Source organism: Protopterus annectens, chromosome 15.part0 (genome assembly GCF_019279795.1).
Source record: "Protopterus annectens isolate FY-2018-M chromosome 15.part0, PAN1.0, whole genome shotgun sequence".
In the NCBI taxonomy this organism is placed as follows: Eukaryota; Metazoa; Chordata; order Ceratodontiformes; family Protopteridae; genus Protopterus; species Protopterus annectens.
In genome coordinates, this window is record NC_056749.1 from 479838908 (window position 1) to 479858955 (window position 20048).

At 39.5% G+C, this 20048-nt stretch overlaps 2 protein-coding genes across 2 annotated transcripts in view; one reads left to right on the forward strand and one right to left on the reverse strand.

The window, feature by feature from the left end:
- The window catches only part of ATG4A (autophagy related 4A cysteine peptidase), a gene marked incomplete in the record, with an annotated part of 835516 nt that extends 817100 nt beyond the window's left edge, over positions 1-18416 (reverse strand). Inside the window, 1 exon segment of the mRNA XM_044057209.1 lies at positions 18289-18416. Within this exon segment, the coding sequence (XP_043913144.1) occupies positions 18289-18313 (25 nt within the window).
- Positions 18417-18667: 251 nt separating this feature from the next.
- Positions 18668-20048, forward strand: part of PSMD10 (proteasome 26S subunit, non-ATPase 10) — a 56189-nt gene continuing 54808 nt past the window's right edge. Inside the window, exon 1 of the mRNA XM_044057210.1 lies at positions 18668-18853. Coding sequence (XP_043913145.1) covers positions 18740-18853 — 114 coding nt within the window. The 5' untranslated portion in view covers positions 18668-18739. The remainder of the gene's footprint in view (positions 18854-20048) is intronic.

The following is a 20048-nucleotide window of genomic DNA, read 5'->3' on the forward strand; positions in this document are numbered from 1 at the left end:
AGAAAGGAGGAAAATTTCTCAACAAGTAAATAGATTTTGGTTAGCTTATTTTTAGGAAATCCTTTCTTTCAATTTTTGATGCAGCAGCAGATGATTTTAGTAGATTATCTGGTAGTAATAAGAGCACACAGAAGACGGTGTTTCCTAGTCAACGGCCATCTTAGAATCTAACTTGTTGGTTTTAAGATCACAGAACAGTGCATAAAATGTGACTGTTGGTTGGAAGCTGATTTGAGCAAGTTGAGACATTAAGGGCAGGTAACTGCTGGCCAACAAGCCAGACATCAGTAGCTGCTCTGGTTGACTTTCTCACTGAGTTCAGGGTTCACCATTAGGGGGACTGGGCTCTATCAGTTAACATTAACACTGCCGGCCACACGTGCAGAAACTATATGAATTGATAAATCATCAAAAAGTAATTAAATATAATGCTTTACTCTGCACAGTGTAAACAGGAAACAGCATAGAATTTTGAACAATGTAAATAGAATTAAATAGTGCACAAGGCTTTAAATAAATAAAGTAGGTTGCAGGAGGTCATGGAAGCTCAAGTAACACTTGACTGGAGCCAGATAAATACAACACTGGAATGCAATTAGTGGTACTGGAAAAAGTGTGATTTTTTTACACGCTGTGAGCTATCACTTAATGAAGTCAAGACAATTCTAATTTTTTGCATACATACACAATTCACCAAACCTCACATTTTAGAAACCTATGGAAAATGATTAGATAAAAACAATGTTTTGAAACACCCTAGCAGACCATCAACTACTTCAAAGGAAGCCTCAAGCTCATGATTTTAGCAGTGATAAAAAAAGTTATCTAACTCCATTCACAATACAGTCCAGATGCTTATAAAAGGAAGAGTCTGCCTTTTTTTTTTTTTTTTTTTTTTTACAGCGGCTGCTTCACTGGATCAAATCATAAATAAAATACATGCTGTGGAACCTCCATGCACAGGACACTTATTCCTCACTCTAGTGGCTGAAGTGGATTCTTCTACAGTATCCATTTTCAAATTTACAATTCTAGTATTTTACATATTTGACAGGTCTACAACACTACTAAGGTTACATTATATAATTCAGCATGTATTTTTAAATTAAACATGAAAAAAAATGAAAAACAAATTCACACATTTCAACTACTGTAACCATGCAAGTTCTGCTCAAATTTTAGAGTACTACTATGGCCTCACTCTCCTTCCAAGTTTTCTACAACCAAAAATTAACCATTTTCCATGTCAGCTTTTTTACACTATTGAGCCTCTTCCCCTTGTATTTAACTCTAGACTCTCCATTTACTCTTGTTTGAACTGCTTATGGGTAGCATCAGAACACACTCCAAATTCCTTTATAACAGTGGTGCACAACATCCGGCAATCGATGCAACACTATCCAGTCCCCAGAGAGTAACCAAAAAATTTTTAAAAAAGTGAAAAAATGCTACATGCCTTACTCCAGTCATGCAAACTTTCCAGCACATGCTTACTTACTTAACTGACTGCAGTTGTGCACACCTCTAATTTTAGCTGGGGAAGTAACTATTCTTTGTTGTTTATAACTTTTAGTCTGTAAACAGTAGCAACTTTCTGCAAGAGTTTGTAATAAGTCATGGCTGCGAACCAGAATAAAATTAAATGCAAAGTTGATGTGAAAAACAGGTGATTTTATGACTGCTGTCTTAAGTAAAAATGCCACTCACCTGTACCTATTGTTAACTTGTAATGACTTACTATGTTTTGAGGTGACCCACAGATGCCATTAAGAATTCGTGCAGTGGCCCTCCCAACAAAAAAATTGTGCACCACTGCTTTACAATATTCATTAACTTAAATCACTTTTTTTATATTTGGCTCCAACAATTTAGTTTTTTTTTTTTTTTTTTACTATTAGCAGCATGAAGGTTATTAGTAGCCTGCATACAGTTGTCCTGAAGTTCTCCTACCCAGTTCAAAATAAATACATTTCTTGTAATTGACACTCATATGTTAACAACTTCTGAACTAAAACTTACAGACCTATTAAAAACTAATCAAGCTTTGAACAGTTCCAGAAAATATACTGCCTGCCTCCTTTTTGATTTTGTTTGCATCTCCAACAAGCGAAACTCACTATTGGAAACATTTTGTATAGCCTATCTGGCATGTAAAAGTATTGTGCATTCGTCTCCATGTGAATATTCTAAATTTCCTAGACTTAGTCACCAGCCTGGGAGCCCTACAAATCTCAAACCATTTTATCCATTACCCCTCTCTCTCAGTTAATTTTTGCCTTCCCTGGACTTGCTTGCACATCAGCCTTTTATTACCATCTATTTCTCAAAAGTGTGGTGTGGTGGAAATGGTCTTAAGGTTGCCTGCTCCTGTCTTTTTCTTATTTTCTTCTCATCCTGCAAAGATTCTACTCACACCGTGTAGTGTATACACATACACTAAGAGATGGCAGTGGCTCAAGTCTGGCCTACAGTTATGCCCAGCTTTTGGGAAACAGATAAAATGTAGTCAGGCTTTTAAGTTCACTTAGTGACTTGGAAACTAGAATAGTCAGGCAGGGAAGGGTATGAGTTAGAGACAAAGGCCAGCAACTGAAGGCCCAGGTATGCATCCAGAAGCTTCCAGACAATAAGAAAGTAAGTAACTAAGTAAACTTTATTGTCATTTAGTCTATACAAGAACAGTCTAAACAGAATTGTGTCCTTCGGACTTGAAATGAGAAGACATATACATACACACAATAACACATAACAGGCGCATATTCATAATTTCACATTAGACAGGTTATTCTATATACATATTACCACAGTTTACATTACTTATAATTTTCAGCAGCTGAATGATATCTTACTGCTAAATAAGATGATCCTGTTAGTATAATATTATACATTCAATGCCAACTATATATTGTTAAAGGTTAGAATCCAAACTGTCTCTCACTTATTTGCACCAAGAGTTGGCTGTCCCATATCTTGTCAGTGTCCAGATTCCCTGAGATTATTGCCAGAGTTCAAGAGTCTCACCACCTGACGGAAGAATCTGTTTCTGAACCTGGACAACTTACAGCACATGCTGTGGTATCTTCTGCCAGACAACAAGCATGGGGACTGTTCATATGCAGAGTGTGTAGGATCCCTGATTATTTTTCCAGCTCTGTTGTAACATCGTGCTGGGTATAACTGCAGTAGTGCTAGAAGTCTGGAGCCCGTTGTGTGCTCTACCACTTTCACTATCCTTTGTAGGGCTTTTCAATCTGCAACTGAGCACCTCTCGTACCACACTGAAAAAGTTAGTCAAGATATTTTCTATGGAAACCCTATAGAAGGTGGAAAGGATGGGGGTGGTACGCTCACTTTCCTCAGTCTCCTCGGGAAATGCAGATGCTGATGAACCTTCTTTACAACATGGTTGGTGTTTACTGACCAAGATAGATCCTCTGCAATGTGAACCCCAGGAATTGTGTGCTCTTTACTCTTTCCGCCATCTCATCAGTAATCATGAGAGGAGAATCAGCTGGTTATGTTTTCCTGAAGTCCATTAGGATTTCCTTTGTTTTGCTGACATTAAGGTTGAGGTTGTACTTGGCACACCAGTCAGTCAGTAAGCTCACTTCCTCCTTATAGTTTTTTTCATCTCCTTTTCTGATGAGGACCAAGACTGTAGTGTCATCCGCAAACTTGATGATGTGGTTGGTGTTGAATCTAGCTTTACAGTCGCAGCTTAGTACAGTAAACAGTAGTGGACTCAACATACTGCCTTGAGATACTCCTGTGTTGACTGTGATGTTTTTTGAAGAGTTATTGCCCACATATACCCTTTGACGTCTTTCAGTCAAGAAGTATAGTATCCAGTTGCACATATGGGTGTTGATACCAAGATGAACAAATTTTTCAATTAGCTGTTGTGGGATGACAGTAGTGAATGCTGAACTGAAGTCAATAAACAGCATTCTAACATAGCTGTCCTTGTTCTCAAGGTGAGCCAAAGAGAAATGCAGTGGAATCGAAATGGCATCTGCCATGCAGCGATCAGCACGATATGTGAACTGGAGTGGATCTAGTGCCACTGGAAGGGCTTGCTGTCAAGTGTTTGACTAACTTTGGAAGCGTTTCATAACAGTGGACATGAGGGCTATTGGTCTACACTCACTGAGGCTTCAGGGAGAGGATTTCTTTAGCACTGGAATAATACTTGTGTTTTTCGAGCATTTGGGTACCTTTGCTTGACCGAGGGAAATGTTAAATATATCGAGTACAGTGCTTAGTTGTTCAGCACAGTTCTTTTACTTTTCCCATGATGTTGTCTGACCCTGCAGCCTTCATAGGGTTTTACCTTCTGTAGAGTCCTCTTCATCTCTATTGAGTTTAGGCTGAACACAATCTCCTGGGTCTGTAGCAAGTTTCAGTGGCTTGGAGCTGTTCCTCTCCATGAACCTGCAGAAAAGGTGTTCAGCCTACCCTGTGTTGTCCGTCCATTGGGCTGACAGGGGGTTTGTATTCAGTTATGGCTTTTATACCCTGCCACACGCACCTGAGGTCTCTTACGTCAGTGAAGTGGTCCTGGACTTTCTTTCCATAGGTCCTTTTTGCTTCCTTTAGCCACAATGAGAGCTTCCTTTTCCTTTGATTTGAATGTCTCATTACATTCCTTCAGAAGCTTGTATACTTTGCTGGTGAGCCAGGGTTTTGGTTGGCTCTTAAGAGTATGTTTTTGTTGATGGTCACGTCATCTATGCATTTAAATATATATGCTATCATAGTTTCGGTGCATTTGTCCAAGTTAAGGTGTGGATCAGCTGTTGCAACTTCTTAGAATATGCTCCAGTTTGTATTATCGAAGCATTCTTGGAGTGCTATGATCGCTCCATTTGGCCATAACCTGATTTGCTTCACAGTGGGTTTTTCCTTAGTGCAGGTCTGTAAGCTGGCATTAGCATGATGGTGAGGTGGTCTGAGCTGCCCAAGTGTGGGTATTGCACTGCTTTATATGACATCCTGCTATTGGTGTACACCTTTGTCCAAGGTGTTGGTACCCCTTGTTGCAAATCCCCCATACTGGTAGTAGTTGGGTAATACTGACCTCAGATCTGCCTGGTTGAAATCCCTTGCAATAAAAGTGTGCAAAATCGGGGTTCTTATTCTGCAACGTATATATTCAGTTATACAGCATAGCCAATGCCTCTTTAGTGTTTGCACTCGGTGCGATATACACCACTATGATGCTGACACCGCTGAAATTTCTAAGCATATAAAGCTAAGAACTCTATGTTTTCAGACCAATGGCTAAGAGCAGTCTCACACTTTATTCACCAGCTACTATTTACATACATGCAGACTCCACCTCTGTCTGCACGAAAAAGAGAGAAGCCCTTCCAGTCGTACTACACTGTCAGTAATGTTGCTATGCAGCCAAGTTTCTGTAAACATAAGAACACAAGTATTTCTCACTTTGTTTCTGATGTTATTTCCAGCCTTATGTAGTCCATCTTATTATCCAGAGAGCATGCTTGCCAGAAAGAAGGATGGCAAATCAGGTATGAAAGGATTTGACTTCAGTCTGGGAGAGATTCCAGCCCTTGAACCTTTTTCCTGGATCTTTGACATATTTTCCTCTTGATCTTTTTTTTCAGAGTTGTGTGGAAGCTCTTTTTACTTGACTGAGGCACTTTGAGCCATGCTGTGTAAGAATACCAAAGTCGTGGAGTACAGAAATTATTGTAGGCCCCACAGACTGTGCAGACAGCAGGTTGTCTATCCAGCCACACAGCGAGCTTAGTTGCTTAATTTCTAGTAAGTTCTCTCTACTATAAGTAACTGCATCTTCATTTATAGCCTTAAAAATTGCCTTTTTCCTTTTTTTTCCATTAAAAAGAAGAGAAATACTGCACATTTCTCTGTCGAGCCAACAGCCACTGTCCTGTGTCGGTGGTAGCACGCACATTTGAAAGGGCACAGCAGGCCCTTATGGTGAAGCAGATTCCAATGTCAGCTACAAAGGAGCAGGGTAGGGCCTAAAACACTAAAGTCCCAGAAGAACGCTTCAGTGATAGCTTACACAACTGGCTTTTCCCCTACAAGGAACAAATAGACCAAATAACAGTGGAAGACTGTTGGTCAGCAGGGAGGCCTTCTGACCATCTTTCATACTTTTACCCCTCACCTTTTCTACACCTATCCCATGCTGTTTTAAATGTCTCTGTAAACTGACAATCCACCATCGATTCCAGAAGTCTAATCTCTGGTCTCTAAATCCACAACATGTTCCACTGGAGATCCATTAAGTAGATAAACCCTATGATCCACTGCAAGTGCCACCTCCGCTACTCCCTGCATTTGCTCTTCAGAAAAAACGCATTATATATGCCAGACATGGTCTTGTGCAGGTGGATGTGGATGTACCATTTGACAGAAGACACAAAACAGATGGGCATGGGCATGACGGTTGAAGGAAGGGAAATGGTTCTAAATAGACATAAGTGGTGACAGCAGATGAAACATCCTATCCCCATGGAAAATCTAAAAAGGGTTGTGGGTTGACAATGATCTTATAACATAAATTCTACAGTTATTTGGGGTACATTCCACTGAGAACTGCTTCTGTTACTTTGAGTTTGCACTTGTATTTCATTACAAACTGGAAATCCAACTGTTTTGATTTACAAACACACACACTCCACCACCTGCTCATGATGTGGAGAATCTGACCGCTATAGATCAAATCATGCTGAACTCATATTAGTATCATTAAAAATATACATATAAACTTTTAGAGGTCCACTTGGAATGCATCCAGTGCCTTGGCATTCATCGGATTACAGGGAAGACAACCCCACAATACTACTATCTGTCCACACGTTTTAAAAACCCCCTTTATCCCTTAAATTAAAACTCAAAACATAGGCAAACATACATTAATGTAAAAGAAAACAAAAGATATTAACACATTTCCAATTCCATACACTATATATCACATTTTTTCGTAATCATCATTGGTACAACTTTACATAAATTGCTCAATTCCTGCCTTCTCATAAACCTCACTCCTCCTCTTCCCTAACATTATTCTGCATGCATTGTTCCCACAATTCTCATTTATTTCTATGTAATTTCATCCTTCCCTTTTCTAAAGCTGCAACTTTCAGTTCTTTATCTTAGTTACAATATTCAATACTTCATATATGGTTGGTTTAGACTTTGATATACATTTTATAGTAATTGCTTTTTGGCAACTACCAGAATTAAACTTAACAAAGCCTTACTATGTCTAGGCAATTCAGATCTTATGTCCCAGCACAAAAGAATCATTTACTCAGTTACACCAATTTGCTCACCCAATATTTCTGACGGGAGTACTCTACAGAGGATTTTTAAAATCTGCCAACTCATTACACTCCCAAAACATATATTCTCCGTTACCTCTTTCTTCCACATCACACCTCCAACACTTGCCATCTACCTGAGGAAAACTTCTTTGTAGTCTGCATGGCATATAAAAATATGTAAGCAAACACTTCAAAATTCCTAAACCTTCTAGATTTTGTTGCATACTTGGGAGCCATACACAAATCCTCTCACTGCTCTCTTTAAATGTCTTATCCAATCTCTGTTCCCAATCTTTTCTAACCTACTTTTAGTCATATAATTATCAATAAATATTTTATATACCCAACTAATTACCCCTTTTTAATAACAGCTTAAACTAAAAAAAAAAAAAAACTACCAGAGCAGTCTTTCATTTAGGATTCCCCATCTTGTTTTCTTTGCCTATACTCTCAGTTCCTGGTAGGGAAGGCAGTCTCTAGCCTGCAGTCCAAATGTATTCTTGGCCTCATTACATTCTAATACTTTTCCCTCTCTGGCTATTTGCTCCCAATACTTTGGTTCCTTTGCCAGTTTTCTCCAGTAAATTCCAGCTTCCCCTTACCTATTTTCTATACTTCTATCAGCAGTCATCCTTATCAGCAAAATCTCCTTTCTTCATTCTCATGCTGGCTTAGTTGTTAGACTACTTCCAGCTACTTTACGAATATAATACTCTGTATGGCAGTTGTTATTCCATCCAAAATCCCACTCTTTACTTACTTCTTGAATCTCCCAGCTTCATCACCATCCTTTGCCACTTTGAATTTATAACTTTCTGCTTGTGTTGTGTACATAACCGTTGTGTTGTGTACATAACCGTCTGGCTCTAAAATATCCCTTCAAATCAGGTTACCCTAAACCACTTTGTTCTATTGGAAGGCTCAAAGTATCTCTTGCCTTCTTCCCTTCCAGATAAATTACTTCAACTCTGTATTAAATATTGTTCACAACTTCTCATGCGGTTGATAAAAATACAGTTGACCTGTACATACAACTAAAGGGACTAAAAACATTTTCACTGCTTGCATCTTACTACCCATATCCATAAATAACAGATTTCAGTTTCACAGCTTTTGTATTATCTTTTGGTTTAATCTCTTTCTTAGCTCCCATAATTGAAGCCTTTTTAATCCATATTCCTATATACTTCATCTTATAGTGCCCCATAAATATGGGTATTGCTGAACCAATTTATGTGTGGGTACATAATTTATGGCTACAGCTTTTAATTTATCTTCATTAATTTTGTATCCTGAAAAAAACTGAAACTGTCTCAAAATGTTCCATAACACTGAGAAGTCAATTTCTGGATTTATCAGGTATAAAATAACATCATCAGTAAACAAAGCCGACTTTTCTTGATTACCATACCAATTATATCATTGAATTTCTGAGTCCCTTAGTTTCTTTGTCAATGACTATACATATAAAAAAAAATAACAAAGGGAGAAGAGAACAGACTGGTTCATCTGTTCAGATACAATTTTTCAGAGAGAAACCCTCATACTTTAATTCTCGCCTTCTAATTCTACACATACCCTCCTAACTTCTGATGGAATGCAAAAGCTTCCATTGCCCTTCTCATAAAGTCCCAGCTTAATCTGTCAAATGCTTTCTCTGCACCAAGACCTACCAACAACAGTGGTATCTTCTTACATTCTGCTTCCCTGTGGATCATCATTGTTCTAGTGATGCTGTCAAATGTTTGCATCACCCTACACACACACACTGACCCATATCTATCAATTCTGTCACCACCTTTGCCATTCTTTTAAGTAGTACAGGCATGAAAACTTTATAACCATGGGTTAAACTTGATATCGGTCTATATGAAGCTGGGTGTGATGGGTATACTGTCTTTAGGTATTCCAGCCACCACATCTTTCTTTCAAGACGTTGGCACTTCTCCTCCTTGTAAAATAATGTTAAACACAACCTTTCAGATCTTTATCTCTTTCTTCCCTAACTCCCAAACTTCCACAGGAATACCATCTGTTCCTGGAGACTTTCCTGTAAATGAATCGTATACCACCATTTTTATCTCATCTCCTCTTATCTCAACTGTTAATTGTTGGGCCTCATCTGCCCCTAACAATCACATACTTAAGTCTTCCATACAGATTTCCATTTGTGCTCTTTGTTGATTTCTACATTTCTCTGCTTTATACACATTTTTCAGAAATATCTCCAATACCTATTAGGATCTCTGTTTATTTTTCTTGTTATAAGCTCCATGGGTTTGGTAACAATCCTTGTCATAAGCTCACCCTGACCCAATTCAGCATGCCTTCATAATGTTATGTATATGACAAATGATTTTAACTCTAATCTATTCAAATCACTACCCAGTTCCTACTTTAAAAATGTAAGGCTAATAAACACAGAAAAGTTGAATGACGTATTCATTGACTGTAAACTGATCCGAATAAATGACAAATACATAAAGTCATTAACAAATAAACACTAGTGGTTAGTAGCATGGACTGGAATCACAGGTTTCCATTAGACATTTATTTATTTTACATTTGTTGATTGGGAAAGTCCGACTGGATGCATGTTCATCTTCAGAGGAGACCAGGGGAGAAAAGCTTCACAGATCAAATTACAAGCAAATATTAAGAGTATACAGAAGTCTGCCAATTTACATAGGTAATACAAACCTTAGAATTAACACAGTTACATAAAATGTGGACATCTTTTACAATTTTAGAATTGGATAAGATAATACATAAGTGAGAGGAAATGCAGAATAAGATACATGGGTTAACTTTGTGTCTAGAAGTTGCATTATTTTTACTTTATACAGTTGAAATGTGTACAAGTTAAACATAGTCAGGTGTATAGTAGCAAGTGAAACAGAGACAAGTGCTAGGATATAAATATTAAGTAAGAGAGCAAGGAAAAAGCAGGTGCAAAGATGTAGAAAGATAGAAAATTAAAAGAGTGTCCTTGCAGCGTTTTAGTTTCACTGTCTGTATAGGTACTGGCTAAGGGGCCAGATGCAGAGATGACACTGAGAAGAAGTTAGTAGTTAAAAAGCAGCAGTTCCTCTTAATGGTATAACTGCCCCCCCACTACTTGTACTTTTATACATCCCCTGACTCCTCCCCACCCAACACCTCTCCAATCACAATACACCTAAGCTAAAGCCCACCTACCTGTAGATCTACATCACCCCAAAACATCCACCCCTCCTACAATGCTCTACATAACATCTTTCCCTATATCCCCATTTGTTCTACTACTCTCTCGCTCTCATCTTACCTATCTCAAACTTTTTCCCAATCCTTGCCTTAACTCTCACACACAATCCACTGCATCTTACCATCAATGTCACTTCCCATCCTACTCATCCAGCTCACATGAACTCTTTACCTCTAACCCAATCTATTTTTTCAAACCAAAACTGTTCCCAACCCACCCACCCCCATACTACCCTCTAAAATGTGGTACCAGAAAATCACTACTGTCACACAACCCAAGCTACCCTTGTCCAGCACACTGCCTCATTCTTCTACTCCACCACATCCTTCTCTCACTAACCAGCAACATCCACCCCAACCCCGTATCCATCTCTAACATCAATCTTGCCAAACCCTCCACTCAACCCACAAACTCAAAGTCCATTTGCCTCAAAACACAATGCACAAAGCCTAAAAAACAAAAACCCTAACCTCCATGCCTGGCTCTCCCATAACCACCATGACAGAGCAGTTTCTGAAACCTAGCTGAAAACCTATATAAAAGATAGTAAAATCCTACCACCAGGTTTCCAAATCTTTTTTGTGGGCTCTGTCATTGCGAATGGAGGTGGAGTAGCAATAATCTACCCCACCTCCCATGGCATAACTCCCTATTACAATAAAATACCAATATTTGCCAATGCTGAAATTATAATAGGTTTACTAAAAATAAAGAACCACAAGTCCATATGTATCGCTGCCCTCTACATTCCCCCTGGTGATAATATCAAAACTCTTGAAAACATCCGGTCCTGGTTCTCCTCCAATATAAAAAATGAAACCTATATACACTCGGTGATACCAACATCAACTGGAATACTATAAACTCTGACACCCCGTCCCACACAATCAACCTCTATAACTTCTCCCAACTAATACAGTCTCTAACCAGACCAAATAAAGATGGTACCTCTGGTACAATCACTGACTGGATCCTAACAACTCACCCAAACCTTATCACCAAAGCTGGAACATTACCTGATCCTCTCAGTGATCACCTACCAGCCTTCGCCGACAGTCTCCCATCTCTACTGCATAAACACCACCACTACATCCAAACCCGCAACCTCTCCTCTTTCAACCCTCTAACTTTCTCGGATTGCTTAAAGCATACTGACTGGTCCCCTCTAAAAACCTGTCCTCTAGATGATGCAGTTTCCTACTTTAACCACTCATTCCTACCCCTTCTCAATCAGCAAGCCCTCTCTCAAACCAAATGCATCAAAACCAATCCTTGCCCATGGTTATCAAAAGATACTAAACTAGCCTTGCACCAAAGGGATAAAAAATGGAAACAATATCAAAAACATAAAAACCCTAACACCCTCCTAGAGTATAAGCAACTAAGAAACTCCACAAAAAACTAATAATTAAAGATCGCAAAGCCCACTACTCCAAACTCCAGTCCTTGCACTCAATAAATCCTAAAACATTCTGGGACTCTATTTCATCAATGCTGCATACTGGCAACAAAGAAAACCCCTGCCCAGACCCCAACCTCTCCAACCTTGAAGGAGCCAGACAGTTCAACTCATTCTTCATAGACTGCATAGCTAAACTATCAGCCTCCTTCACCACCCCCTCCTCCACCACCACCCCAATCATCAACTTTCCTACACATACTTCTGCCTCAAGCCCATCCCCACAAGCACTATAAAAAGACTTCTCCTCAAACTCAAACCCTGTCACAATGTACCAGACAACCTTCCACCCACCTTCCTCAAACAATCTGCAGACAGCATTGCCTATCCCATCTCTAGTCTTATAAATAGATCCATACAAGAATCATATGTCCCTTCTATCTGGGGCCATGCTTACATCATCCCCCTCCAGAAAGGTGGCAAAAATACTGATACCACCAACTTCAGGCCTATTGCCATCTTTTCCCCTCTTTCTAAAATACTAGAGAAAACAATACAAGCACAACTCATGGCAAACCTAACACTAAGTCTCCTCTCCCCTACCCAACACGGCTTCCACCCTGGCCACAGCACTATGACTGCCCTTCTTTTCTTTCTTGAAACCATAAACCTCGAACACGACTCAGGCAAGTTCGTATCCACACTATTCGTAGATCAAAGGCCGTTGAGACCATCTCACACACCCTACTTATATTCCAACTCTCCACACTACACCTCTCTCCCACCACCATTGCTTGGTTTTCCAGCTACTTGTCCAACTGCCAACAAGCTGTCCAATGGAACACTTCAACCTCCCCCTTCCTTCCCACACCCACAGGTGTCCCACAAGGTTCTGCTCTTGGCCCTCTTCTCTTCAACCTATTCATTAACAACTTTCACCAATCCATCCCAGACTCATTTATCATACAAAATGCAGATGATCATCTGCTCAGCCTTCTCCCCCTCCGAGCTCCTAGCAAAAACCCAACTAGCCTTCTCCAAAACAGAAACCTGGATGCAGTCTAACCATCTGGCACTAAATGTAAATAAAACCAAACTAATGTTTTTTCCCCTACAAAAAACTCCATCGACAAATCCATATTCACCATACAGAGCCAAAACAACACACTCCTTGAAATCTTTCCCAACTCCAAGCTTCTTGGCATCATTATTGATGAAGAACTATAATTTGACACCCACATCTGCTCTGCAATCAAGAAAATCCACCAAAAGTTAGGTCTCCTCTATAGGCACAAATGGTTCCTAAGCCCCTTTACCCATTTCAAACTCTTGCATCCACCTTCCTACTCCCCTCCCTTATGTATGGTGCCCCTCTTTTCACCAATCTCCATCTTGGCCTTCGGTCCAAACTTGAATCCTGCTACCACAATATCTCCAAATTTGCAACCAATTAAAAAAACTCATCCCACCACTGCCACTTCCGCCTCACCCTCAACTGGCTTGAACTACCCAATTACTTCAGTTACCTGCAACTCACCATTGCCCACAAGCTCATCTTTAAACCTGCCAACTGCCCAGCTCTCGCTACTTTCTTAAAACCTTACATTCCCAACAGCCCACTCAGATCCAAAAAACAAAATCTCCTTCAGGTCCACAAACCTGCACGACCTCCTGGCCATCTACTGCCGTCCCACTCCTAAGCTAAACAGTGGAACTCTCCCCGCACACCTACGCAACCTACCTAACCATACAAATTTCAAATCTCAGCTACTATCTCATCTTTCTTCCAAATGGGAATGCCCTTGTCATGCTCAAACTTACCCCCCCAATCCACCTTGCAAGGACTCATCCAACTACCTCTACTATTACTTCATACCACCCAAAACAATTCCACCCCTATCAAAAACTAATTTTCTCTCTAACATCTATTGTACTATACTCTCCAGTCTCAAAAATATTATTACCCTCTCCTTGCATAATATTTTCCTTACCTACTTGTTGTTGTTTTTATTTCAGCTTTTCCCGGTTAGGGGTCGCCACAGCGGAACTCCGGTCCACTAACGATTGGCAGTAGATTTTTACAGTGCCGAGGTACCAGCTCGACGCCCAACCTTCAGCGAAGGCAAGCCCATTCACACATGTCTTTTGAACACCACTCGGCCATGGGGAGGACATGCAGACTCCACACAGAGGGCGCTCCAGCTGAGAATAGAACGGGAGAACCTCTTGCTGTGAGGCAACAATGCTACCGCTGAACCACTGTGGCTTACTATTTTCCTAACCTACTAATGGCTAATAGCTACATATTTTGAAATGTTAAACCTACAATTGAGTTTATAACAAAAATATTCACTTTATGCAAACATTTCTGTACTAAATTATATGTCTTTCATTTTTGTAACATTGTGACAAGCCAATTGCAAATTTCATGCAGCTTATTTGTAAGTGTTTAATTAGCTGTATGAACTATGTCATTTTGTAACATGTGAAATGTAACTTGCAATTATTGTGGAGCTTTTCTCCCCGGGCCTTCACAGAAAACGGGCTCTTCTTGGCCCAGTGGACTTCCCTGGTCATCAAACTTAAATAAATATAAGTGTCTAACTGTTCTGCCAATCTTCATTACAGTGTGCTTGAGCACTGTGCTCCCATATACACACACACACACACACACACACACACACACACACACACCATGTAGCCCCTTCCACACACACATTATTCCACACACACACAAATAGTATCAATAACTTGATCAACAATACTGTGTGTTTTGTTCTGTTTGTTGTGCTCTACAGCAACCTACTGATATACTGTTATTTGGTTTATTCCACCTGAAAGTAAGCAGCCTACTGACAAGGTTATCCTGGTTTTCACCTGTGATTGTTCTTAACATTTACTTGTCTTGAGCAGGCTGTCTTCAATGATGCTCATTTGTACCTGCTCACACCTTATTCTCCTCCCTTCTGTTGTTACCTTAAGACAATCATTAGTACCTAAATACACCTGTGGCAGGCACCATTTGTAAATACACCTCCTAGACAATGGGCCCATGAAGGTCTCTTGTCTCTCAATGCAGAGTGTTTGTAAAACTGTGAAAATGTCTATTTATGTTGTTGTATTAGACATTTCTGACTGTATACTGTTTATGTGAATTTAAATCTATTTATGTTGAATTGTATTGAACATTTTATCAGACTATTTACCCCCTCATACACTGAAAAACTGGGACCTGGGCTCATAATCAGCTCACTTACACTATCCCTCTGAGCCCCACTCATAGGACATGGAAACTGGGACCATCACCCGCCCCACTGTGTCCACAACTCCCCCTCCCCTGCCCCTTATTCCTCCACAACCTACAACTTCCTCATCAATTTCCTAACCCTACTTTACCTGTTCTACCACTTCTATTAATCTGAGCACCCCGCCACCAGTGACATGCCAACATGTCTATAAAATAGTTATCTTTTCCTTCCTCTTATCTTACTAATATATCTATAATATATTCTTAATTATAACAATCTCTCTCTCCCGGTCACTCTTTTGCCTTATCCGAAATGCTGCAAAAAATACCCCCATACAGTAGGTTTTCTGGAACCAAATATGACAGACCCCCCCAAAATACGGAACTCCAAACACTTACTTCTAAAACAAAACAAAAATAAATCAAATTAAAACCCAAATAAAAACTAAAACTACTATTCAAAAAATCAAACTACAAAGCAACTAACGAAAATAAGAAACAAGATGGGACATCACACACCATCAAAAGGCAACCTTAACTCAAATCTATTTACTCCTCTCCCACCATTTGGTCAACTCCCTCCTAATATACCACCTAGCTTATTCAAGCCTCAGCAATAAGATACCTAGCCTGCCATGCTGTACAGCATACCTCCCCAACAGGATGCATCCTATCTGAAACATAACTCCGACCAACAATAGCCATCTACAACATGAGATCCTGCCTCCACCAAAGACAATAAGATCCTGGGCAGATAGAGTAAAATATGAATAGCAAGTCTTATATAATAGCACCACTTATAGAATGGAATATCCTATTTATATACACCGGGTCAACATCCCCAATACTGAAAACTCTAACTAGCAGGCTAAAAAAATACTAGCTAATTAACCTGGGTGTCAAAATCATTCCCCTGGGAACCTCCCTAAGAAAACCACTATATTCCTAAGGAACAATGATGACCAACCTTCTACCCTTCTACGTTGGATGTCGCAAGGCGATGTTAATATTATTGTCTGGAACCAATCACACAGCACAAGTCCAACCCCACATCCCTGTTAGCCTGCCCCTGTTCTCTCCCAGATGCATATCATCTACCAGCCACCGCGTACGGGGCAAGTAAACAAAAGAGTATATATACTAGGATACTCTGACAGTCAATCATCCCACTATGTATATGTCTGGACTCCCACAATGATCTTATTGATGCCTGCTCACACACATCATGAGGAACCAAAAATTAATTGTACAAAGCTTTATATTTATAGGTCTATCAGAAAAAAAAAACTTTGACCCAACTAAACTTCAACTCAAATAAATCATGTAACTGCTGGACCAAGTTCCTTCCCTTGATATGGCACGAATGTCATTCATTAACAATTCGTCCTTACTATACTTCCTTCGCTCGCCTAAGCGGCTTAGTAAGAATTAAAAAAACCCCTAGCCCTGGCTTCAACAACAGACACAAAACAAAATAGCACAGAGACAGTGTGAGGTTAAGGATAAATGACTACCCCTAACTACAGATGATATCAATCAAACTTAGAAAAGAGTCTAAAAGCCATAAAGCCATCATACTGAATAAGAAAATTTACTATTTTTTGGCATAAACATCAGAATAACCCTCAAAAGTTAAATAAATAAAATAAAATAACTGAGACAGGGAGCAAGAGAAAGGGGAAGAGGGAGGGTATAGTCGGGGAGGTCAGTCTGGTGAGGAGCATGAGCATATCCATGTGAGTTTAGATGTTCTTTGAGGAGTCTTTTAAATGTACCATTTGAGTCTGCTGAGGTAATAGCAAAAGGTAGAATGTTTCAAATTTTACTTATGTAATTAGGGAAGAGAGAGTCCCCTACTGTGTTATTGCTTTTGGTGACCTTGATCAGCTTTTTATCACTACAGCAAAGTTGTCTAGGATTAGTCTGTAGTTCGAGTAGCTTGGCCAGTGTTGGAGTTTTATCACGGAGTAGTAGGAGTTTGTGGATGAAGGAAAGCTGATGGAAGGTTACGAGATTAGGGGATTCAAGCCATTCAAGTTGTTTTAGGGAACGACAGTGGTGGGGTCGGTAGGGGTTACTTGTAGCAAATTTGGCAATTTCTTGGCAATTTCTGTTTTGGGTAGGTTGGTGAAAATGGGTGAGGCATAGAATAGTGTGGAAAGGAGGGAAGTTTGAACAATAGTTATGCTGGTAGGTTGGGTTAGAAATGGTTTATTTTTGTATAGACTGCCCAGTTTTACATTTGTTGACCATTTTTGTGGATGTCTTTGATGGTTTCATTTATATACTGATCAAACTTGAGATTGTTATCAATGGTCTCACACCTAACTGTATAGAAGTGTCTGGGGAGATGATAGTCCCATCCCTGGACACAAAATTAAATGGGTTGGGTAATGTGGTAGATTTGTTTTGTTTAAATATCAACATTTTGGTCTTTTTGGGAGTGGATATGTACACTGTGCCCAAACTCTCCACTAATAACATGACAGAGGCTGTCAGTACAGTATGGCTCTAAATTCCATATAGATTTCTAGCTACAAGGTCCATGTATGCAGGTTTCTACACTCAGATCCAAGGCTACCACTTTCGCGATGAACAGCTGCAGCAGCTTTCACGATCTCAATGTAACTAACTCTCTTAGCAGCAAGAATAATTTACAAAGGCGTCTCAGTCTTTAAATATCAGAAATGGCGATCTAAACAAATATGAATTGTGCAGACTACACATGTTCCATGTCGTAAACTTAAGAAACGACTAACACAAAAAAAATCAAAATACACTTTACGAGAAAACCAAGATAGAAACTTACTGTGCGACGTATAACTTAACTCCACGCGTGCAAAGTTTGAGAAAAAGCGTCATGATTTTAACAAAATGAGCTGATCAAAACTTCTCAACAAATCTGCTGTTACTGTTTATCCTTAACTTCCTTGTGTCCACCGTACAGACAATTACAGAGTTAAAAATGCTGGCCCGCGGAAACAAAGAAGTGTGTTAATAGGACTTCCTTAGCATCTGATCTAAAGTTTTATAATGCAGTCAGTTACACGTATGTAAAAATATAGCAAACCTTTCTTACAGGCACGTTTCATGGACTCCCCCATTTCACCAACTCTTATTTCAATTCCTGCTCCTACCTGCCTCCATCCTCTTATCTGTCATGGGGTATAAGTGAAAAAGATAATACCACACCGCGCCGCCTTCTGGGAACTATAGTCTACTGCGTACTCTTTCTAATTTCAAGTACACAGTTTCAGAACTACAATCCCGAGACCATCTGGTGACGAAATCTTCCTTCTGTAAACAAACAACCCAATTTTTGGAAGCAGTAGTTTTTCAAGAAAGTATCTTTTTCTATTCACAGTAGCACGTAGCGGTCAGGGAAAATACAACACCCACCGGGCTATCTGGCAGTGACGTAAACGGATAGTTCTCTCTGATTGGCTAGTCGGGTAGACTGGTGGCTGGTTATCTTCTGATTGGTATTTTGCATCTCTTTGCATTCCAACAGTAATAACAAGTAAATAAGCATGGATCCTTCAGTGTCTAACTTGGAAATTTGCAACTTGGCTTACATAGGAAATCTGGAACAACTGAAAAATCAAATACTTGCAGATAAGTCATTAGCTTTCAAAAAAGATCAAGTAAGAGCAGTTCTTTATCTTCTTTTACAACCAGGCTTACATTTGCATGTTAAAGTCAGCAGTGCAAGGATTACTGTGCGTATTTATTCCAAGTGTTGTTGACGCTCTACAACTTGTTTCCAGGTGGCATACCTCTTAACTATCCCTGATTTTTACTTCTGAGATTTGCTGTGTCCCTCCTAAAACTGACGATTTCGGGAGAAAAAGTGGTTGGATTACAGTTAATATACAATGACAATAATTAGGAGTATAGACTTCGTTTACTTTTTAATATACATGTATATTCACATTCTCTTATTCTGCCAACTTCTGAAGTTAATAGTACTGTACTAATATTTTAATAATCATTCTTGGTTGTCCTATGTCAGGTGGTCTAAATCTGATTATCTTGTATTAAAAATACAGGGAACTCATTGGGTCATATATCTCATATCTTCCCGATTTTGCTCATGTCTGTACTCTGTCTTAAAAACGTTGTGTTGGAGATTTTAAGTGGTGATTGCAGTAAGCGAATAGTACCGGGCATTACAGCTAAAGCCTTACCATTTTCAAGAAATTTACATTAATATAAATGACCAATGTTTGGTCCGAGTAGTAAGAATGTTTAAAAGTACCATTGATTATTTTCAATTGTGTCCCTGATACCTGGGGTAGCAGGTTGAAAGTTGTGGGGAATAGTGGTGCAGATGTGTGGAATGCCTGAAATGTTGGAATGCCTGAAATGTTTCAGTCTGAGTGTGCTAAAAGTGCAAATGGCACAAAGGCATTATTTATGATGTGGCTTGGTTGTTCTACATGTAATATGGGTGTACACCCAGAATGTCACCATTTCACTTTTTTAAGCAATTGTTTAAACCCCTCCAGTTGAGAAAATCCTGAGGTAGAAGTTTATTGCCGTACTTGAAGGCAGCATCCAGAATGAGTTAATTACCAAGAGTTGATAGCTTGAACTTGATCCAGGTTTACAGGGACTATTAAGAGAACCTGACTGAGGATTATAAGTAAACACGATCTTCCTAAATTTCAGCAAGACCTTTGACTTGGCCTCAAATAGGTAGCTGCTAATAAAGTGGTAGGGGATTATGTTAGTTCTCAGTTTGAGGAACTTGGTTGCAGCTTGTTTTCAGGACGGGATACTGTACGTTACAATTAGCAGGATGATTGCTAGGAATAACAGAAGTCACTAGTGGGATAC